Raw genomic sequence first — 24,308 nt, 5'->3', positions numbered from 1 at the left:
GTGCAGCTCCTAAAATAGTGCCAAACATATAGTGAATGAGATATAAATTTTAGCCATTGTTAATTCTTTCTCTTGGAGCAGCTCAGAATATTGGAAACATTGATTATGCACCATTCTATAGAGTCTTAGCTCCTGTGAGTCATTTCAACCTAGAGATGATAAGGCCATTTATACCCTGCAGGTTCATAGATGTAACTGAAAACTCCTCTGAAGTGATTGTTGAATGTTACCTTTAAGAGCAGTAAGATAACCTACTTTCTTACATCACACCATTCATCTTTTCCTCTGACCCAGTACATTCCAAGAACAAAGGATAAAGGAGCACAGCTTTCTGGGCGTAAGACGTGGTGCTAAGTTCTCCTTCCTGACACTGTTCACAGGAAAAGCAAAAGCAAAACCTGACATGTAATAATGAAATACTCTAGGCCCCATCCATAGCGTTGCCTAACCCCAGGCATTTTTTACAGATATGGATTTTCAATGCTGGCTTTTCTCCTTTCAACATTGACTACCAGTTTATCTCATCATATTCAGGAAGTAAATTCAGAAAAAAATGTAGCTGATACAATAAAATGAATGCAGTAGAGAGACATAATACAGGAAAAATTACAATAAATCAGAAAAACAAACCATTTGGGTGGCAAAGAAATGTTTACAGTGTTTTCCCTCAAAAGCTTGATATTTTTGTTCTGGCTTCCACATTAGTGAAAATTTGACATTCAGATCAAGAGCTTGAGGATTGGGAGACAGTAACTAACTCATTATATAAAATCATCCTTGACACTAACTCATATAAGGACTAACTTTTACAGGTGGCAGAAATGTTGCTTTGTCATTCTTAGGATTAAAAACAGTGCTCACTAACCTATGAAAACTTATCTTCTAAATCCACTGAAGATGAGGTTCCTTCCTCATAAATACCAAATCACATTTTAAAAATAAATAAACAAAGTTCTTGGAAGTAACATGGGATGTGTAATGAATTCCTAAAAGAAAAGGAAGAAATACTGATTGGAAGGATAACATTGTGTTATTGTTACTTATAATTATTTCCTGCTTGCACAAAGTGTGTCTGAGCAGTTAAGTAGTTTAAGAATTCAATTAGGAAACTCATACAGCCAGAAATCAGAGAGTTTTTCACAGCCATAATGAAACCTCGAATAAATAAATACAAGTATGCTTTCATGATGCAATCCCATGAAGAAAAAAAAAATCAGAAAGTTATGTTTTCAAAAAAAAAAAAGTTATGTTTTCTGCTGCTGCTGCTGCTGCTGCTAAGTCACTTCAGTCGTGTCCGACTCTGTGCGACCCCATAGACAGCAGCCCACGAGGCTCCCCCTTCCCTGGGATTCTCCAGGCAAGAACACAGGAGTGGGTTGCCATTTCCTTCTCCAATGCATGAAAGTGAAAGTGAAGTCACTCAGTCGTGTCCGACTCTTAGCGAGTTTTAAATAAACTTGCTATTGTATTTCATTTTCATCATAGCCACCAAAATGTTTAATTTGTACTCAAATGTGATCCTTCAGGGAAGTAAGTGTTTTGGGGACAGATTCCATTTCTCATTCTTTTTTCCCCCCTCAATAGTTTTACAAATCAATCATTACCAAAACTGACTGCCTGGAGGTTCTTATTACAACAAATGTTCTTGCTGTTATCCTCAAAAGTAGGTATCATGCTGACTTGAATCCTAATTAGCCCTTAAGCTAGAAGAATATTGTATGGTTAATGCATTCAGTGTCAAGACAAATTAATCAAAATTATTGGTGATGCCTTTAGCACCCAGGCAAATCAGCACATATTTTCCAAACCCTGTTGTACCATTTTTTGGGCAATGAAAATTGGATGTGTTCTGGGTAATAAATATCATGGAAAGCATGACTTGGTTTAAGCTGGTATATTAGGTTAAAAAAATAATATCTTTTATTCCTTAATTGATAATGACATAAAAATAAAACAAATGGTAATAAATGAAAAACCAGAGAATTTTCTATGGGCAAGAACTAATCAGTTAAGACTTTCTGGCCACCATTCCATTTAACAGATGATAGGTTCTAGAAGTTTATAGGGAAACAACTGCTGAACCATTTCTTTATGAATGAAGCTGTCTCTACATTCTTACCTTGACTAGTAATTCCATCAACATATTTTTTGACTCTTCTCACCTATATAAAGGACACCCTTTTTATATCTGACCAAAAGAGGTATTAAATGAACTGTCCCAATAGCCATTTGATGGGTAAAAATACTTTCTTGTACACGTATATATGTACACATGCTGTGCTTAGTCATCAGTCGTGTCTGACTCTTTACGACTCTTTGGACTGCAGCCCACAAGGCTCCTCTGTCCATGGGATTTTCCAGGCAAGAATACTGTAGTAGGTTGCCATGCCCTCCTCCAGGGGATTTTCCCCACCCAGGAATCGAACCCGTGTCTCCTATGTCTCCTACATTGAAGGCAGATTCTTTACCCGCTGACCCTACTTTCTTGCCATGTATTAAATGTGAGTCAATCAGGATTTTATTATGGCATTTCAGGACTTAATGACTTAATGGTAAATTGTTAGATTTCAGAAAGATCATGTTTTTAAGGGACATGTTTTTTTACCCTTTTGTAATAAAGCCAGATTTTGTTGCCTTATTAATTGGTAACGATTTTTGTTTGCTTTGTTTGGGGGTTTTGTGTTTTGTTTTTGAGGGCTTTTTGGCCAGAATACATAGAGCTTAAGCTATCTCAATAGACTGTCTAAATTTTTTTAAAGTGATGGTGAATGAAAAGTGGCTTCAGTCAAAAATCTTATCTTTGCAACATCTTCTTTTATCTTGCAGAGTGAATAGATCCTACCTTCCCATAACTTAACTATCTTTTGGTTTACTTTATTTCTCTGTGTACATACTGCCAATTTATAGAAGAAAACAGAGAGAGGAACTCTAATATTGACACTAATCAACAGGGGAAAGTTTTGTTAGGTATGAAGAGAAGATAATTTTTCGAAATTTAGCCCCATATGAGTTACTATGACTTATGCTCATTGAGCTTTATAGTACAAGATCAGTGCTGTGGCTGCTGAAAGGTTTAGCTACAATTAGAAAACTCAGTGTGAGATCCTTAGGCCCTCCAAATGTGGTCATGTAAAAGTACACCTTTGATTTCAGCTATAGCTATTCTTTGTAGATTTGATTCTGCATCTTTAAGTATCCCCACTGTTTAAAGTTCCCATTCAAATTAGCAACCTGTGTCAGATTTTCAGAGAGCTCTGTTTGCTGCTACTGCTGCTCCCAGTTTATTTCCAGATCTACCAATTGTGCTTTATCCTAAATTAATAGCATTTATTCTGCCCAGCCCAAATCCCAGTTTACTTGCCAAAACCACAGTCACCCCATTATTCACCTTTTCTACCAGCTCAACACAGGAAGATGTGTTACCATCTGGGTATTGAGACCTAGTTTTCAAACTAATTGGTGGTGAGCTAATTAATTGATGTTAAGGTGAAACAAAAGACAAAACTCATGAAACAACTAAAGATAAATATTTAAGGTAAGACAGGAAAGTTAAACCATTTTTTTTTTTTCATTTGAAATTTGATGCTGCATTAATGCCATTTCCAATAGCATGTACAGAGCTGCGATTTCTGTTTCTCTGACAATGTGATCCCTGACAGGCATGTGGTTTGGGCAGCAGAACCTGGTGGCCAGCCATTACTTGTGTTTTAGCAATTAAAAGGTTGGATTGTATTAAGGGTTCTGATAAATAGTGTTGTGTTTTTTTTTTTTTTTTTAGTCTCCAGGCTTTGGTTAAATCACATCTCTGTATTTATTTTAAGAGTTAGCCATTACATTGTTTATATTTTTCTGTTTGCTAATAGGGTAGATCTCATTTGGCATTGCCAGGACCAGTGAAGACAAAACAATAAGAAAAACAGCAGATTATCCTGGGTTTAATTGTTATGATCATGGTAGAGGAATAGAACATTTTAGGATGCTTGTTCCTCTCCATTCTTCCCCTCTTCTCTTCCTCTATCTTTCTCCCCGCTAGTTGGTTGCCTTCACTCTTTTGATTCACTTCCAATGAGATCAACAACTCCAATATGAATGGAACTCTGTTTTACTTTGTAATCTTATTCTCAATAATAACAAAAGTAAAAACCTAAAATGTTATCACATTTGAGATAGTGAGTGAATAGGTAGAGAGATGAAGGAAAATTTAATATATATATATATATATATGAGATATATATGTGTGTGTGAAAGAAAGTGAAAGTGAAGTCATTCAGTTGTGTCTGACTCTTTGCTACCCCATGGACTGTAGCCTACCAGGCTCCTCTGTCCATGGGATTTTCCAGGCAATAGTACTGGAGTGGACTGCCATTTCCTTCTCCAGGGGATCTTTCTGACCCAGGGATTGAACCCAGGTCTCCCGCATTGCAGACAGACACTTTACCGCCTGAGCCACCAGGGAAGCACTGTATATGTGTGTACATATATATATGAGTAAAGCAGATTAAAGTGGCTCTGAAGTAATTATGCTCTTAATTTATTCCTATACTATTCATTGATGTCCTGATGTTTATAACAAACCAATGTTTGACGCCTCTGACTTTCTCTCATTTTCTTAGACATTTTTTGGTTGTCATTTTTTTTTAAAAAAGCACTAACACATTGTAAATTGAAAAGATTAATATTGTTTCAGAAAAGGTCATATTTTATTGTTTTCAGTTGAATGGTAGAGCTATTTTACTTGCTGTTTCCCTGTATAAATCTACATTTCTCTGATAATGACAGCCAACATCTGCCCTTTGCAAAGGATCACTGCCTCATGTTCTCATGTTATTCCAACAGTGGCCCACTCAAATTATAATTGGGTTTTCTAGTTCAGGTAATTGCCTTGTAGAAAAGTAAAGGGAAAAAAACTCTGGATTTAATTGTTTCTTAATTAAAAGTATGATAGGAGCTTAATTCCATTATGGTGCCAATTTCCTCTATTGCATCTCTCCCACACTTTGTCTATTCAGGCAATCTGTGTGGATAACTTCTAATTTAGCAATATTCTATTTCCTGTTGATTATATGAGATTAGATATGTAAAAACAGCTCTGTGAATCATCATACAGTTCAATAGAAATAGTTACTTCTCCTGCATATTGTCCTGAAAAGTTACAAAAACTCATTTTTGTGTAGTCTGATTTACTTCAAAGATGATTTTGCAAAAGCATTTTGTGTTTGAGTCATATTTTAGCTGCTTTCCCCTATCTTGCTTTGACTCAGTCTCCTTCCTTTATCCTGGATAACTAGAATTATGGCTAGAGTAGAATAATCAGTTGCTTATTTTTTAATCACATCAAAGTATTTATAGAACCATAGGTTGTCATAACCTTTCTGCTAGACATTTTAGGAGATTCTAGGACCTTTAAACTCTATATCAATCCTTGCAAAGAGGCAAGATTTTTTTTTAAGGATTATATTATTTAGGGAAATTTAACTGGTGTGACCATTTTCTCCTTTTCTTTTCTTACAGGAAGAAAATTCATTCTTAGTAAACGTGTCATTTGTCTACCTTACATGTATTTGGCTTTTCAATCCTAAATGTTCTGGCAGATGGATATTGACTCATAAAATGATTACATAGTCACATGAGAAAATTTAGGGTTACTTCTTGAAAGGAATTGAAGAAGTACTGAATATAACCCCATACAGGTTGTAAAGAGTCAAGAAGTCAAAAAAAAAAAAAAAAAAAGAGTCAAGAAGTCACCATGTATATTACTAACTAGTTATTGAGATGTTGTAATAATACTACTAATATTACTACTACTACTACTAATAATAATAATGGTAGCTGGCATTTTTGAGCCTGTAAGATAAGAGCAACAATAACATTTATCATTCACTTATTTTGTTCTAGAGTTGGTGCTGATTGCTTTGTTTGCATTATCTAATAAGTCTTGACTAAGCCACCCCCAAATAACACCAGAATCTTACATTATTTGGCACCTCAGGATTCCAGCTTGCAAAGTCAGGCTTTAACTCAATTCTGTATGTTTGTACCAACAGTTCTCAAAGATTTAACTTCAAAACCCTTTTACACACCCAAAAATTAAGATTTAAAGAGTTTTTATTTGTTTATACCTATTGATGTATCTGTATTAGAAATTAAAATAGAGGAATTTAAACAGGTCATTATATGTTAATTAAATAACCTTTTATGAAATATAGCTGAGTTTTACAAAACAAACAAAAAATTAACAGGAATAGTGACATTATTATCGTTTTATGTTGTTTTTTTTTCCAATCTCTTCAACATCTGGCTTAATCAAAGGCAGCTTGATTCTCTTACCTGCTTTGACTTTCATTCTGTTGCAGTGTGTCTTGGTTGAAGCACATGAAGGAAAACCAGCCTCATATAGATATGTAATTGGACAAAGGAAGATTATTTTAATAGCCTTTCTATAAAAGTGTGCATGTTCTTTTTTAATACTACCCCAAACTCTACAAGTGGTAGTTTCAACTTAAAGGTTAGGTACAATGTGAAATCTGAAACCATGTCAACGAAACTTTCCTACTGTGTACAATAATAAGGGTAAGTGAATAGGCACTCTGAGACCTCTGGTATAAGTTTAGGAAAGTAAGAAGCAGCCCAACCAGCTTAAAGTCATGAGTAGACATATTTACGGAGAAGGCAATGGCACCCCACTCCAGTACTCTTGCCTGGAAAATCCCATGGACAGAGGGCCTGGTGGGCTGTAGTCCATGGGGTCGCTAAGAGTCGGACACGACTGAGCGACTTCACTTTCACTTTTCACTTTCATGCATTGGAGAAGGAAATGGCAACCCACTCCAGTATTCTTGCCTGGAGAATCCCAGGGACGGGGGAGCCTGGTGGGCTGCCGTCTATGGGGTCACACAGAGTCAGACATGACTGAAGCGACTTAGCAGCAGCAGATATATTTATGCCTTATTTACTTCAATAATTCTTTCAAGCCTGAGACAGAAAAGGGACCAATGATTATTTCCTCCCCATCCTGCCAAGACATAGACTAGATGGATACAATGTCTCTAAAGTAATTGAGAGCTCTGGAGTTAAATAATGATAAAACTGTGGTCCTAAAGTTAAGTATGCTATTGTTTCCCTTGAGTAAATTGAAGGAAGAAATGAATGTATTGAGATGGCAATGCTTTCTTAGAGTGGCATGAAAAAGTATAACTAATCATACTCAAAGTCTTTAAAACTAGCCAGCATTAATAGTGCTAAAGTTGTTGAGAGTCCAGTCCTTTGCTAATTTTATATCTTGAAATAGAAATTTTTACCCTGAACATTCTGCTTGAAGGAAATTTCTATCCATCTTACTCAGGAGAACTTAAATAGATTCTGTTTTTAAAAAGGTAAAAAAAAAAAAAACACTTCAGCCACTGAGATCACAAAGCCTTATTTATTTGTGAATTATGAAATTGCATGCTTTGTCTTTTTATAAACTAAATACTTGCCTGAATAAGAAAAACATTTTTGCAGCATTTACTCTTTTTTCCTCTCTTTCATTAGTATGCTTTAATGGTGCTTCCATTTGCTTTGCTAGCAGTGAAATCTTTATTTCCACTTGGAGATATATGAATCTTGTTTACCTTTAAACTTTCCACCTGTTAACTTGCATTATATTTTCATGATATAATGTGGTTGTATTATATTTTCATAATATTTTCATGACAGAAAGTGGTTACTAATAATATACATTGACTTTAATACAGCCTTTTTTCTTGAGGGTGGAAAGGGAAAATTTTTATGCTTGTATATATCATTTTATTGAGAGAAATATCTTACATGTAAATAAATGTTTCTTAACTTTTTTTGCTGTTGTTTCAAATAAGTTAAACTTTTTTTTACAAGAAGTAGAATGGTCGTCATTGATTTTTCTGAATATAGTTGATTCTCATTTTAGGCCATTACAAGATCCATCCAAGGTTATTTGTTCAGCTTTTCCTCTCCACTATGTGTAAGGGTATGGAGACAGGTAGAATAGAGTTATAGAAAGTTCACAAACAATAAACCTAGAGATTAGTTCCCCTACATTTTTTTTTCTTAAACCAGTACCATGAGCATCAGAGCTAGAAATAAATCCATTTGAGTCATTCATCAATGTGATCCTTTTGTTCCCTACCCAATACCAAGGTTTTATATGGCATATATTTTTTAAAAACTCAGTATTTCAAAAATATTTGATGGCATTCTAACACTTCATATAAAACATCTTCTCTGCATCTTTCTGCTCAGCGCTAAAAAAAAACAAATGTTGAAATATAGCTACTTTAAAAGAAAATCAAATTTATCAAACAACTTTAGCAGAAATAATCCAATGGGGGAAAACAAATAAGCAAACAAATCCCAGGAAATATGGAAACAGAGTCATTATGTTTTTGTTTTGTTTTGCTTTAAAACATCATTACAGATTTCAAGAAGTTAGAATTTTACATTTGAGCTCATGTAGTTAAGAAGAAAATAAAACTTTACAGTTTATATGTGAACACTGGTCTCGGGTGTTCACTGGTGCCAAATATATGGTGTTTTTCCAACACTGGCTCTCCAACTCTCATTCTCTGACACCAACTCATGTCCTATTGTGACACTCACTGCTCAGAGTTAGCTTCAGATTCCACAGGTTAAGGGTTCAGTCCCACAAGACGGCCCTCACTTCAGACCCCAGTCCAAGTACCACCCCTCCTTACCTGCACTTCCATCTGACTTGGTTACAAATTCCAGGGTGCTCACAGCCGCCCACTCCCACCCCTATCCAAGCTCGATAATCAGCTACAATAACTTACAGAACTCAGGAAAATGCATACTCACCATTACAGCCAAATGAAGAGATACAGAGGGTGAAGTCAGAAAGGTCCTGAGTGCAGGAGCCTGTGACCGCAGTGGAGTTGGGGTGCCATCCTGCCAGCACATGGAGATGTTCATCCGCTCAGAGGCTCTCCAGTCCCCATTGCCTAGGTCATCTTACGGAGGCTGTGTTATGTTGGCATGATTGATTAAAGCTTTGCCCACTGCTGAGTTAACTCAGTCTCCAGCCCTCTCCCCTCTGGAGAGATGGTAAGAGGAGGGGAAAGGTTGAGAGTTCCAACCTTCTTATCACAGCCTGATCCTGAAGCTCTCTAGGGGCCCACCACAGTCACCCCATTAGCAACAGGTATTTTTAAAAGGAGCTTGTTGCGAGTAACAAAAGACGCTCCTATTTACTCTTCAGTTCAGTTCAGTCACTCAGTCGTGTCCAACTCCTTTCGACCCCATGGACTGCTGCGTGCCAGGCTTCCCTGTCCATCACCATCTCCCAGAGCTTGCTCAAACTCATGTCCGTCAAGTTGGTGATGCCATCCAACCATCTCATCCTCTGTCTGCCTTCTCCTCCTGCCCTCAGTCTTTCCCAGCATCAGGGTCTTTTCCAATGAGTCAGCTCTTCGCATCCGGTGGCCAAAGTATTGGAGCTTCAGCTTCAGCATCAGCTCTTCCAATAGATATTCAGGACTGATTTCCTTTAGGATTGACTGATTTGATCTCCTTGCAGTCCAAGGGACTATTACTCTTGGAAATTCCAAAGATTTTAGAAACTAGGAACAAGACCAAATATATTTTTCTATTATACCACAACTGGGTTTCCTCCAGGTAATAGAGAAGAGATTTTGGAGGTGTGGCAAGGAGAGATTTTTTTGCTTTTTATGCTGAACATTGTTGAATCTCTTCCCTAGCCACACCCACTGCATCAGTCATGCATTGCTGCCTACCATATAGGTGTCCCAAACGGCAGTGACTTAGAACTACAGTCAGCTCACATTTTGGAAGGAATAAGCATCTGAGTGCAGCTCAGCTGGAAGGAGGATGTCTAGCTCAGTGTCTCCCAGGAGGATGCAATCCAGCTGTCAGCCAGGGCTGTGATATCATCTGAAGACCCTAATGGGATGGAGCACCTGCTCCCAAGTTCACACATATGGCCATTGGCCGACCTTGGTCCTTACCTTGGGGACCTGTCCATAGGGCTACTCACAGCATGGCAGCTTGTTTTCTCCAAAGTAAATTGACTCAAGTGAGAGAGGACAAGAAAGAGCCCTCAAGATGGAAGCTACAGTCTTTTAATAACTTCGTTTCAGAAATGATATCCTATTACTTCTTTCATAATCTGCTCATTAGATATGTCAGTAAATCCTGGGCACACTCAAGCAGAGGGGTTTTGCAAGGGAATTGAATACCAGCAAGTGGTATCATTGAGGCCCATCTTACAGGCTGCCTACCACATCCACCCCAACATAATGGACCTGATTTGGTAGATGATAAGAAGCACGAGACAATAGATGAGAAAGGAAATTGTAAAGACATTTATCTGGTCTCTTTGTCACTTTTACTTTTCAGAGCTTCTCCAAAGTTTTGCTCAAAGTGTTGTCACTGGTCAAAACCAATTCTAATTAATTTTATAGTTAGTATCTGGATCTCAGCAAAAGCTGTATACAATCAAAGAAGTAAAATCCCAGTGAAGTGAAAAGTGAAAGTCGCTCAGTCTTTGCAACCCCATGGACTATGCAGATTCTCCAGGCCAGAATAGTGGAGTGGGTAGCCGTTCCTTTCTCCAGGGGATCTTCCCAACCCAAGGATAGAACCCAGGGATTGAACCCAGGTCTCCCACATTGCAGACGGATTCTTTATCAGCTGAGCCACCGGGGATGAACAATAGTTCACATATTTACTGTCAAACATGTGGTGATCTCATCTGTCCATTTTTTTTAAAGGGAGAACCAGGTTTCATTGGTCCTCAGGGAGAACCAGGCTTACCAGGGTTACCAGGAACCAAGGTAAGTGGAATGTTTTCCCCTTCCTTTCTTTCTGAAAAATTTTTGTGGCATATTTTTAGTCCATTTTGTTACTCAGGTGACCAGATAGTCTTGCCTAATAGAGAACTAAAATCAGCTTAGCACCCATTCCCAACACTTCTAATAGTAATAGCATATTATTACAATTAGAGTAATAGGAAGTTAATTCCAGAAAGCCTTAGGCAAGGCAACAGGATGGTGGGATACATTCATTGTTCCAGTTGTCCCCCAGTTGCACCTAAATTGATGTGATGCTGTTAGTCTTCTGGCCATATGGAAAAGTGAGGCAATTCTGAGAAGGAGAGGTAGAACTCATTAACTCCAGCTCCTCGTTACCCATTTTAAGACATACTTGTAAATCAAACATGATTACTATTCCTCCATCACTCCCTAGATTGCAAAGGCAAGTACTGATGTCATATAGATTCCTAGTGCGTCATCCCGAAAGGATCCATCCTGAAAAACGTCTGCAGAAAAATCCTGTAATGAAAACCATCTCGTGATCTTCCATTTGGCAACCCAAGAGAGGGCCCTGAAAGCAAAATCTGTATGCCGCATACATATGCGCATATGTATAAATAAATAAAAAATTATGTTGCTGTGGATACAGTCAGAGCCATGGTTCCCTTTTTATCTACCCGGAAAGACATAAAAAGGTGCCGTTCTGAGGATGGAACTTTATTCATGACAGACTCATGAATCAAAGAAAGCAAAATTAGATCAAACTACATTCTTTTATTTTTAAACCGTAGCAGTCTTTGCCTCAATGTGTATTTCCTTCACCAGAAATAAGCCAGGATGACTTCCAAGAGCTCGAGAAATATGTTTCTGGTCTGTTCTGACAGAGGAGTCCTCGTTTCCGCTGGTCAAGAGAAAATAACTCTAATCCTAGTAAATGGAAACTATGCGTGGCCTAAGGGGGACTGAAGCTCGGTCGAATTTACGCAAAATTGCTCTTTTCTCAGCAAGTTCTTTTTCACATAATGAGCTGACAAGCTTATTAACAAAATAAGAGGAATGCCTTCTTTAGCCTGAACAGATTTACACACAAAATGCACTTTCTAGAATCAAGAGAGCTAGATCAGGAGGATAACGGGCATCCTGTGTCCATGTCAGAACTGTTGTACAGCTTGCAGCCTCAGAGTCAGGCAGGGAAAGAGGTGGCTTTGTGGATAAGTGCAGAGAAGCGGGAAACCTGCTGAGTGCCAGCGAGGACCAGGCATGAATGTGATTTCTAAGTGTTTGTGGCATCTTGTTTGCGAAACAAGAAAAAATAGAAGAAACACAGACAGACCCCTGGAGAGTAGAGTTCATCCCTAAATATCTTTTCTTTTGTTCATTTATTTTAAACTGTTCCATAGTCAAAAAATTCCAGATGTAGAGCTATAAAATCAACATTAATTATTGTCCATGAAGAACCTGGGCTGATTTTACAGATCTCATACTTTTATAACAAATATTACTTTGCACTCCCAAGAAAAGTAAAGACTGTACTGTAACTGCTTTGTAGTTCCACAGAAAGGATGTGAATAAGAAATTCATTTAAGAATATTTTGAAGTTAATTTTTGGCTAAATTGCCTAACATGAAATTGGTATCATAATGGAAAAATCATGATTATTTAAAAATCTCTTTCAGCCAAATACTAGTCTTTTTCCAGTTGTGTAGACAGTCAGGATTTGTACCAATAAATTCAGATTTAAAAAAAACTAACACTGCATATTTTATCCCCAGCACAATGAAGAGAGAGCATAATGAAGATGTATAATGGTATCTAAAAACCTGTTTTATGTGCTGCTGTATTCTCAGCATCTGTATCAGTGCCTGCAAGAAATCTACATCAGTCTAAAGAAATAGGACTTTATCATGAATAATTTAGAAAACTTTGAATAATATTGTTTATTCATTAATTCAACACATTTTTTTCCCAGACATTTTTCTATTGAGAATGGAGATTAAATGCAAGAAAAACAGTTTCTACTGAAGCTTACACTGTAATATGTGTGAGAAAGGGATGGAAGGAAAAAAAAAAATGTAATTCCAGAGAATAATAAGCAATTAATTAGGGGTATGATGTTAATAAGTGATTCTAGGTAAATATATATAGACTTCACACCTATGATATATATGCTATACAAAAATGATTTTCTAAGATTTTTGCTTTTCCCTAAAATAAGATTATAGTTACCATTTTAGAATTCATCTGTAAAATATTAAGCAAATAACCAAACATTTATAAATGTAAATTCCATATACCAGTAGAAGCACTTCAGTTTCTAATCCCTGGAAAATCCCTTCTGGAGCATCTTTTCCATCTCCTGCCTCCAGTCAAGTTCCAGCCTCTCCATTCTCCTACTCCCTTTTGATTCATATGAGAAATTTACTGAGTCTTCCATAATCCTGGCCCTAATCTATCCCACCTCCCCTGCAAAACTAGAGTCTTCCCAAAGTGGCCATGATACAGATAAAGATCTTGGAATTCAAAACTCTCCATCACCCATAACAAATCCAACCCTACTTTCTTTTCCTTTCCAAGATGAATCTATCCTTTAGTGAGGAGGGTGCCTCCTTCATCCGTTAACATGCCATCACCAGAAGTCAAAACTTGTTTGATTACTGAAATTCTACCCATCACACAGGAAGCTGAACTCTCAATTCTGTGTTCAGGGAAAAACAGAACCATCTTCCTAGAGGGTGATTTGGCAAGATTTTAAAATGTTTTTATTTTTGACACAGACATTTCCCCACTAGGAATTTATTCTGAGAAAATGACCAGAGATGTGCAAAATATTTACATACCAAAACATCTATGCAAAAATTGAAGATTGAGTACAATCCATTCTAAATTACAGCTCTCCCATGTTAAAGGCTTTGGGAAAATTACTTAATCTTTCTGAGCTTCAGTCTCCTCATCTGTAGACTATGGATACTAACACCTTTCTCATTTGTCTTGAGAACTCAGTAGGATAATGCATGTAAAGTGTTGTGTGCACTCATCAAAAGCACAGTCATAAGCAATAATAATTGTAAAATACACCCTACCCATCCTTCAGGCGGAGAAGGCAATGGCACCCCACTCCAGTACTCTTGCCTGGAAAATCCCATGGATGGAAGAGCCTGGTAGGCTGCAGTCTATGGGGTCGCTCAGAGTCGGACACAACTGAGCGACCTCACTTTCACTTTTCACTTTCATGCATTGGAGAAAGAAATGGCAAGCCACTCCAGTGTTCTTGCCTGGAGAATCCCAGGGACAGGGGAGCCTGGTGGGCTGCCATCTCAGGGGTCGCACAGAGTCAGACATGACTGAAGCGACTTAGCAGCAGCAGCATCCTTCAGGACTTGACCCAGGTCTCAGCAAAAAGTCAGTCCAGACTATTGAAAACCCTGTGGAGTTTCTTCTTCTCTCACATATGACTTTACATTATTCCTTAACCCTAAACTATTTTGTTCATGTGGATCTTATCTTACTAGAGCACTGGCCCTCTGAGGGCCACGATCATCGTTCCCAGATCTATAAATATAGCAAAAACTGTAATACGTACATGTCTTATACTGTGACGAGGACTTTTTATTTTAAATTATGAAACCAGTACTATAATTTTCTCCATTTTATAGAGGAAACTGAGGCTTTCAGAACTTAACTAATTTTCCCCCAAACACAGACCTGGTAAGTAATAGAGCCAAGATTAAAGTAGAGAATGTCAAATTACAAAACCTGGTGCTTAGTCATTTTGCCATGCTTCTTCCTAGTAGATCTTAAAAAGTCACTGCAGAGTGAAGACTATGCCAGTGTGTGTGGTGAGGCTTAATGATGGCCCGTATCAATTCCCTTTAAAGGTCTTTCTATTTACCAACGTAGGTGTCTGACAGGCATTTACCAAACCATTTCCTTGTCTATAAAAATGGGGATGAAAATGCAAACACTGTATAGTTGTTTTGATTATTAAATGAGGTAATCCACGTTGAAGTTAATACAATGCTGAGCATGTTGTAAATAAATGGTCACTTTCTACTTTCTTTGGTTTTATTCACCTCACTCATTAATCGACAGGGACCGGTTGGGGGAAGATGGGTCACCATTTACTTATTTTGTGATTTGTGACAGGGTGAACGTGGGGAGGCAGGGCCTCCTGGACGAGGGGATCGAGGGGAGCCCGGAGCCCCTGGACCGAAGGTCAGTTATTCTCACACTGGAAAACAACATTCTCAGTTTGGAAATGTATACCACTTACTTTTAGAACATACAACTAAAATAAGATTATTCAAGGGGTATTAAAACAGCCCAAAGTCACAAATAATTCATTGAAATGCATACCAATTTGTTATTTTCTAAAAGGGGTTTTACAATTCAACTTTTCCAGTTTACTCTGTTCTATTCGGTCAACAAATTTAATAACACATCCAAATGTCAATGGGGAGGGGCTGTCACATTAACACATTACCACTCAAGGCGTATTAAAACCTACTGAGTCGGGTGATTAGGACTCTGCACTTTCACTGCAGAAGGCACAGGTTCAACCCCTAATCAGGAAACCAAGATCCCTCAAGCTGAGCGGCATGGCCAAAAACAAAAAAGTCCCTGCATTTAAAAATATATATATAAAACAAAAATAAACAAGCAAACAAAAACCTACTGAGGAAAATGTGGTTCCAGACCGTTAGTTTCCATGGTAACTTGATGGTATGTAACACCTTGAAAATATGAGAACTAAGGATTTATTTGACTGTTCACGCTATTCCTCTAAGCTTCCTGCAAACTGATATGGTAACACTTTATTTTAGTAACCCATCCTAGAGACATGGGAAATGACTTCCTCTTTGATGAAAAGGAAATTTATAAGCAAACACTTTTGAGACTACTGAGAATTATCTGCAGAACTCTTCCCATCCACCAGTGGGTGGTCAGACTTTAGAATTATAATGACGTGAAGGTTGGTGAACAGACCAGGGAGTGAACTAATGATGTGGTGATAATGCTTATGTTCAGTGTTATAACAGTTTACATTATAGAGAGCCATCTATTAAAGCAGTTAAAATAAAGTGTTTCCATTTTTCTTCATTATTCTGAGTCACTGCTAATTTCCTTTTCCTATTGTTGTCTCCCTCTATTATTTTCTCTTTTCCATCTTTATATTCTTCTATAATAGGGCAAACAAGGTGAATCAGGAACTAGAGGCCCGAAAGGGTCAAAGGTCAGTACCCGGGTAACCATTTTAACATAACATGAGGCCATCAAGAGCTGTGCTTCTCGCCTTTTCCACAGGAAAGTCATGTTTTGGGTTAGACTCTTTCACACACTGGCATTGCAGTAATTTCACCCTTATGATGATATCTTGGTTTGTTTCATCTTATTTTTGTGTTCTTGTGCTTCAGACCATTCTTTAAGAGAAAATGTACTTCCTGTTTCATAAATATAGCTTATTTGGAAAAAATTAAGTACTTAGTTTACATTATGTGCAATATAATATTTTTTATTTCCTGGCTGTCTTTGTGATAAGTGTTCAACTACAGTTTGCTTTTAAGTCAGTTGACTCCCTCCATTGCATTAAAACTTCACCACCAGTGGAAATTCTCTCCTTTATCATGTTCTTATAGAACCTGCAATAATCTGTATACTATTAGCAGAATCATGTTATTTGAAATTCTATTAATGAATAGCATGGGAAATGGGGAAAATAGAAAACAGATATTAGTAATTCTCCATTCAAGCAAATTTAATTATTATGGTCCATGTTACTAGCATATTGTGGATAGAAAAAATCATAATCCTTTTTACTGCTTATCTTCACTGGTCCTTATCCAGTTTATAAGGATATGTAGAAAGATAACAGAAAAATGCTTTGAATTATGTTTAGGAAAAGGGCTCTATAAATTTTAGGCTATTTGAAAGAACTCTCAGTTCTACACAGGTTCAAATCTCTCCTCCAAATTTTCTGTTGAGATTTCCAAGACTTTCTGAAGTATTCTTAGTGATATATTTTGGAGTTTGAGGCGTAGGTAATTCCTAGTGTCTGTCCAGGGAGGAGGGTGAGGTGGCAATAACACTATAAATGGACATTTAAAGACTTTTCTTATTACACTGGAAAAAAGAGAGAGAGCCGGGTTTGCCCAGCTCTTGACCTTCAACCTGGCCACCCTGGTCTAACAGGCTGCTGTCCTCTTCAGCACTTCCTAAGTAGAAAAGTTTTCCTTAGATCCTTATCATCAGAGGGAGACCCAGCTGGGGACCTTTCCCTCCTAAATCTCCCAACACTGAGCTCCCCGTTGATCTCTCTTCCTTCCTTGTCCTGATTGTCTACACTTTTTCTTCTTAAAGAACATACAACCTATTAATCGGTTGGCTCTTTTCCCCCTTGCACCAAATCTCTTCATATAAAGGCAAGAACATGGCTCAATCTGAGAGATAAAAGCCTAACTTTGGGTGGCATAGAAGCCACTTACTTTGCCTTTGAAGATCCCTAGTAAACAAGTTACTGTATGTATTGTCGTTTCAAGATACTCTGTCATCTGAAGGGGGAAATTTAATTCACTTCAAGGGGCATCTTAAAGAAGCGTTTGCCATGTCAGGGGTTATTGTATTTCAAGTTGCTATTTTACATGTCAAAAGTTCATATTAAAGGTGCCACTGAATGATAGTAAATACTTGGATTTAAATCCTTGGATTAAATACTTGGATATCAAATCCTTGGATTTGAGATATTTGGGGACTCTTGGCCTCACTACTAACTAACTAGGTTCTTTTTCTCTTTTTACCGGGGAAAGGGCGATCGTGGAGACAAGGGGGACTCTGGAGCCCTGGGACCAAGGGTGAGTGTGTCTCGTCTACAGCTTTGGCCTCCGACAAGCCTAGATTTGAAGTATGTGTCTATGTGGCTTTTCACAAGGCACTTGGATTAATCATACCCAATAATAGCACAGGAGGTAGACCACTGGGATTATTCCTGCTACCGCTTCCTTTCTTCCTATTTTTTAGTGTAGTCACTGGGAGCACTGAGTCTGTAAATTTGGACACATAAGATAGGCTCCACAAGAAGAAGTGAAGAACTCTGCTTTCCCTTTGCTAAATGAGCAGTCGCAAACCCACAGCCATCTAACAGTAGAACTTTCCACTTTTCAAGTAACTCAATTGTAAAGAAAGAAATAGTCCAAATTTTCAGAACCTTTTTAAAACACAGAGAATTAGGACATAACTAATGGAAATTCAGTGGCAGAGCTACTGAGTAGGGTAGATGTCTTAAAAATATTTGTTCCCTCCATATATATATATATTCAAATATATATATATGCATGCATATTTATTCCCTGTTTGATTCAGTTTTAATGGAGTTCTATTCCTGTTGGAAAAGCAAGCATTTCCTATAGTATAATGTTCTATCTTCTTAAAGAATGAGGAAGCAGTCTTTGTGGTATGGATGTGGAGAAAGATGTCAGGGGTTGCTTTAAGAAATATGGATAAAGCCAGCAAGATTTTGTCAGTCAAATCAGATTAGCCTACATATAATAATTTTCAGGGAGCAGTTTTTGATATTGAATCTTTTTTCTTTTTTATCTGACTTAATATCTTTAACATACCACAGGCAGGAAGTTGGAAGTAGTTTGCCTGCTTTGAAATAAGGACAAACTTTGAACATGGTTCATTTATTTTAACATGTATTTGGGCCTCAATCGAGAATTGATGGTCAGAGAGAGCGTGCGTGTTGCTATTTCTGTTTCTGCCACAGTCCCTTCTCCATCCTAGCCTAATGTTCTCCTGGTTTATTTTTTCATAGGGTCCACCTGGTCAAAAGGGAGATCCAGGAGCCACCGAGATCATAGACTACAATGGCAACCTCCACGAAGCCTTGCAGGCAAGTGACTGCTCCCCATCCTGACACAGACAGGGACACCGCTGAGACCTGGAATGTGTGGAAATATCACCTTCCATCCGCCTCAGCTCTCAGAGTGCTCTACCTCTCAAAGCACACCTTTTCCCTCATCTTTTGAACCCAGCTTCTTCTCCCCGGCCCAGTTTACCCTCTTTATTTCCTAGTGTTTTTCAATCCTTCCTTTTATTTTCCTTCTTCCTCCAGATATATTTAGCTTTATCTGGTTTAACTTATATTGGTTTTGCCAATCTTCGTCTCCTTTCTTGAAAAGTGAACTTAGCAAAACCATTAAGAGCCCTGTGGCTCTGGAGTTGGAGCTGCCTGGGTTCAGGTCTCTTGCTTACTAAGTGCATGAGCTAGAGCAAGTTATTTAGTTCTCTGTGAAATGAGGACAATAATAGCATCTGCCTCAAAGCATAAATAGGGCTGTTGTGAGAAGTACATGGCTAAATACTTGGAAACGTGCCTGGCACATGAGTCCTCTATCATTGCTTCTTAATACTGCTACTGTTCAGTACTTTTTCTTCCATCAAGTAAAAACACATAGAGGGTAGTCAAGAGGGTTACTCTTCTGATTTTCCTAAATTATCACTATTTTGATGACCCCAATCTGTTCAGAACCCTCAGTGACCCCCTTGCCTACTCTATCAAGTCTAAGCCTCTCTATCTGATGTTTAAGCCCTATAACCCTGTCTTTTCTATACAGATTTTTTTATTTCTCCACAACATAGTTATCATATCTATAAAAATAGCTCCTTTTGTTTTCCTGGTTCATCTTTTCCTTTCATTCATCTCTAAATCCTCTTCAACAGTTCACGGCTGCCACCCAGACGAGTTCCTCCTCTGAATCCTTTTAAATATTAGCAGTCAGGACCAAGTAGTTTAACATTTAATTATTCTCCCAAATCTCCTGATTTACTTTAGTCTTGCCTCTTACCAAATTGTAAATTACTTGTTGACAGAAAACTTGTTGTATGGTTATTTTGACTCCACAATGTGTCCAACCCAGGTCTGGGAATGTAAATATTAAATAAAGTTATTGGTTGAATTAGTGACTACACTTAGTTCATATGCACAATCCATTTTTCTGCTTAAAAGTCGAATTAGTTGTTTTAAATATTTTTCCATTTTGTACTTGCTTCAATTTTTTTCCATCTATGTGATTTCACTGCTGCTGCTACTGCTGCTAAGTCGCTTCAGTCGTGTCTGACTCTGTGCGACCCCATGGACTGCAGCCTACCAGGCTTCTCCATGCATGGGATTCTCCAGGCAAGAACTAGCATTACCAAATTATGGTAGATCTACTACACTTCTATGGATCCTTTGTTACAACTGTCATTTTTAACTAATAAAGCATTTATTACCTAGTTTTTACAGAATCTATCCTCAGCTTAGCCTATTTTTCATTCTTTTTCTTCTTCTGGTAAAGCACAAAGAAAAGCATGCTTACTGCTTGGAGAAACATCCCTTGGGCAGTATGTTCAGTCAACAGCTTGCATGAGTGCTCCTCAGCACAAGTGGATTAGACTCAAGCAGTAGATTCTGGGCTCCTGTTGAGTTCTAGAACATGCTTTCTAAATTCCCCCCTGTTCCCCAGAAGTTGCTGTCTGCATGTATAAAGAAAGAAAAGAACAGGAAGTTTTGGTTGCCTACTATGTTGTCAGAGTTCTTATAAAATGTAGGGACACATTTTCAACTTTCTGAACAATATTGTCAATTTCCCTTGAACTGCTTCCAGTGGTACCGTGATTCTTTTAACTACCTTTAAGAGGTATCCATTCTCTTATCTTCCAAGATATGCCCAATATTTTTGGCCATGGCCATTTTATAGAAAAATTGTGGAAGAGTTTTAAAGCCTTTACATGAACAAGAGCTTGGCCTGAAGCAAACTACCCTTAGTCTAAAACCAAAATCTGCTTTGATTTCCCCTCTATTATTAACTAGGTGTGTCCCTTTGGGGAAATCACAAAATGTCTATATTTCATTGATCTGATCGTTAAATGAGAATGTTTCTAAATGGATCTTTTCTAAGATCCATAAAATCGAATATTATGCTTAGAGTATTTTTTAGGAGCTGAATATTCTTTGTTGATGTGCCTGAATACACTGTACTTTTTTAAAAATTTAACACCTACATCTTGATATGAAAGAAGAGATGTGCACTCACTTTCTTTTTTCACCTTCAGTTCTATTTGACTGTAAAGCAGTCACTATTCATCACAATCAACTAGTTCATGTTTATATCTCAATCTTCACTCAGTCAGTTCAGTCTCTCAGTTGTGTCCGACTCTTTGTGACCCCATGGACTGCAGCACACCAGGCTTTCCTGTCCATCACCAATTCCTGGAGCTTTCTCAAACTCATGGTCATCAAGTTGGTGATGCCATCCAACCATCTCATCCTCTGTCGTCCCCTTCTCCTCCCGCCTTCAATCTTTCCCAGCATCAGGGTCTTTTCCAATGAGTCAGTTCTTCACATCAGGTGGCCAAAGTATTAGAGCTTCAGCTTCAGCATCAGTCCTTCCAATGAATTTTCAGGACTGATTTCGTTTAGTTTTAACTGGTTTGATCTCCTTGCAGTGCAAGGGACTCTAAAGAGTCTTCTCCAACACCACAGTTAAAAAGCATCAATTCTTCAGCACTCAGCCTTCTTTATGGTCCAACTTTCTCATCCATACATAACTACTGGAAAAACCATAGCTTTGACTATATGGACCTTTGTTGGCAAAATAATGTCTCTGCTTTTTAATATGCTGTCTAGGTTGGTCTCAACCTTAAAATTTATTATTCTTATGGAGTTGTTTAGGCAACTAAGCATTGTGCTTGTAAATAGCTTATTGTTATTTTTTCGCTTCAAAACTATGTCTTTGTTTTCCCAATATAGTACTCTAGCAGATTGAGTACTTAATAAATAAGTTAAATAGCCATTAGACTGAGAGGAAGTAATAGACACTTGTTCTTCTAGTTCTCTAACCAGTGATGGATAGTCACAGTTTTGCAAATTCTATGTCACTATCGCCTCCTCTTAAAAAAAAGGCCTGCAAAAAAAAAAAAAAAATCTAGAGTAATTAGATAAATAAGAGCATATTATAGTTATAAAATATCACCCCAGAAATATAAAATTTTACTGTTGCCTCTATTGAAAATTGTTACAGGCACACCTCCTTTTATTGTGCTTCACTTTATTGCACTTTGAAGATACTGCCTTTTTTTTTTTTTTTTTTTTTTTTACAAATTGAAAGTTTATGGCACCCCTGTGCCAAGCAAGTCTATTGGCTCCATTTTTCCAACAGGATTTACTCACTACATGTTTTTCGGCCACATTTTGGTAATTCTCACAATATTGCAAATTTGTTGATTTTGATTATATTTGTTATGATGATCTGTGATTTTTTTTCCTCACCCTGCCATGTGGCTTGCAGGATCTTAGTTTCCTGACCAGATCAAACCCCAGCCCACTGGACCACCAGGGAATTCCTTGTGATCCGTGATCTTTGACGTTACGGTTGCAAAAAGATTAAGACTCTCTGAAAGTTCAGATGATAGTTAGCATTTTTTAGTGTTAAAGTATTTTTATTGAAGTATAATTAATGTACAATATTACATATGTTACAGGTAAACAATACACTGATTTTCCATTTTTAAAGGTTATGGTTATTATAAAATATTGGCTGTTGTACAATATATCCTTGAGCTATAAAGTATTTTTCAATTAGGGTATGTACATTGTTCTTTAGACATAATGCTATTGCACACTTAATAGGCCTCATTACAGTTTAAACATAATTTTACTTACACTGGGAAATCAAAAATTTGTATGACTTGCTTTATTGCAATATTCACTTTATTTCAGTGGTGTGAAACCCTAACCCACAATATCTCCAAGGTATGCCTGTATTTACATGGACATTTGTCATAAGTCATTTTTTTTTTAAGGTGATTATGTTTCCACAATTAGCAGTAAAACCTTTTCATTTAAAAGCTCTTAAAAGCTCTAACTGAAGCTTTTAAAATTTCTCAACACCATATAAACTAAACCTGTTCTCTAGGGTAAGTCAGAGGTGATTTTAAGCTTGCTTCATTATAAGCCATGAAAGAAAATAACCTTTAATCTTAAAGCGATTCACATTAGCATCTCAGAGAATAAATCACCGAGCATCCTTCTAGCCTTCAGCCAATTTACAGCTTTTCTATCTCATGCCTTCCATTTCACATCGCAGCTCAGTAGAGAATGACATGGCTTTCTCCATCACTACCCAAAATTCTGGTTTTCAAATCATTACTGAAGTTCAGCAGAGAATCCTGCCGAGTTTATGTCATGTTAACTTAGAGGAACCACATACAAGAAATCCAAAGTGAGCCAACATACTTGCGAAGTCCATGAGTGTCTACACACTGGTTCTTCAGGATGGCAGTAAACATTATGTTTTTGAGAAGTTACCTTAGTTTTCTGTCATTTGTTCTTCTGTTGATTGGGTGGAAACTACCCTGTATAATTTTTAGGTCTCACAAATATAGTTATTTAACAAAGTCATTTAAGCCCCATCTGTTCAATAGTTCAGGTTCTAATAATAATATTCTTTTATTTATGCAATTCATTATAAAACATGTTGTTATCCCTAAATTAAAAGAAAAAGACAAACTAGTTTTGCATTTAGGTGGAAAATGAAACATGTATGGCACAGATTGGAAAACTTCTGAGAGTTCAAATTTTAAACTACTCCCCTTTCTAAGCTTTTCTGGATTTGCTTTCTAGTTAAAAAAAAGAATTTTTAGTTGGAAGGCTATGGCAAGGAAATTATTTCTGCTCAGTAATTTTCTAATAGCCTTTTAAAAGTGACTCATCTATATACGGGAGCTGAGAAGTAGCTTTCTCATAACCATAAATTCAACTCTTGGCCTAGGTAAATCCTTTAAGTATAAAATAAGTGGTGTCTTATGTTACATATATATGATGGTATAAAAATCTGGACCTTGATTTTTTTATAACCTTGCCCCCAGTTTGTGGCCATTTTGCCCTTTACCTTAGAAGCAAACCTTACTGGGTTGTTTTTTCCTACCCTGTTCTCTCTGAAGCTGTAAGGACTATGACTGATTTTACCATAGAATACAAACTTGCACCATCTCTGCCTGTGCATAAATACATTGTTTCCAAGACATGATGACACTATATCACAAACAATTCAAGTGTCTGAACTGAGATAGATGGATAATGTTAAAATTATTTTTTACAACACAATAAAAACAGCACCTTGAATTAGATAATGGAATGGAGTAGTGCTTGGTGATGGACAGGGAGGCCTGGCGTGCTGCAGTCCATGGGGTCACAAAGAGTAGGACAGAACTGAGCAACTGAGCGACTGAACTGAACTGATGGAGTAGTAGAAGACAAAGGGATGGAGTTAAACTGATATTCACAAGGTCACATGTAACTGGACAGTGTTTTTTTCTAGGACCAGAGCTCCTAATAGAAAATGTTCTCCCCTCTAAAATCCCATAAAGTGGCACAGACCTTCAGCGGGCAATAAGCCCGAGCACTGTCCATCCTCCGCAACAAGAGAAGCCGCCGCAATGAGAAGCCACCACTGGCTGTAGCCCCTGGTT

The 24,308-nt window shown here is 37.5% G+C and overlaps 1 protein-coding gene across 1 annotated transcript in view; it reads left to right on the top strand.

Annotated features, from left to right (window-relative positions):
• COL25A1 (collagen type XXV alpha 1 chain) overlaps positions 1-24,308 on the top strand; it is a 494,071-nt gene that overhangs the window by 434,419 nt on the left and 35,344 nt on the right. Inside the window, exons 19-23 of the mRNA XM_055587935.1 lie at positions 10,761-10,823; positions 14,946-15,014; positions 15,988-16,032; positions 17,603-17,647; positions 18,610-18,687. Of these exons, the coding sequence (XP_055443910.1) occupies positions 10,761-10,823; positions 14,946-15,014; positions 15,988-16,032; positions 17,603-17,647; positions 18,610-18,687 (300 nt within the window). The remainder of the gene's footprint in view (positions 1-10,760; positions 10,824-14,945; positions 15,015-15,987; positions 16,033-17,602; positions 17,648-18,609; positions 18,688-24,308) is intronic.

The sequence above is a fragment of the Bubalus kerabau genome, chromosome 7 (genome assembly GCF_029407905.1).
Source record: "Bubalus kerabau isolate K-KA32 ecotype Philippines breed swamp buffalo chromosome 7, PCC_UOA_SB_1v2, whole genome shotgun sequence".
Lineage (NCBI taxonomy): Eukaryota > Metazoa > Chordata > Mammalia > Artiodactyla > Bovidae > Bubalus > Bubalus kerabau.
This window is presented reverse-complemented; position numbering and strand designations above follow the sequence as displayed.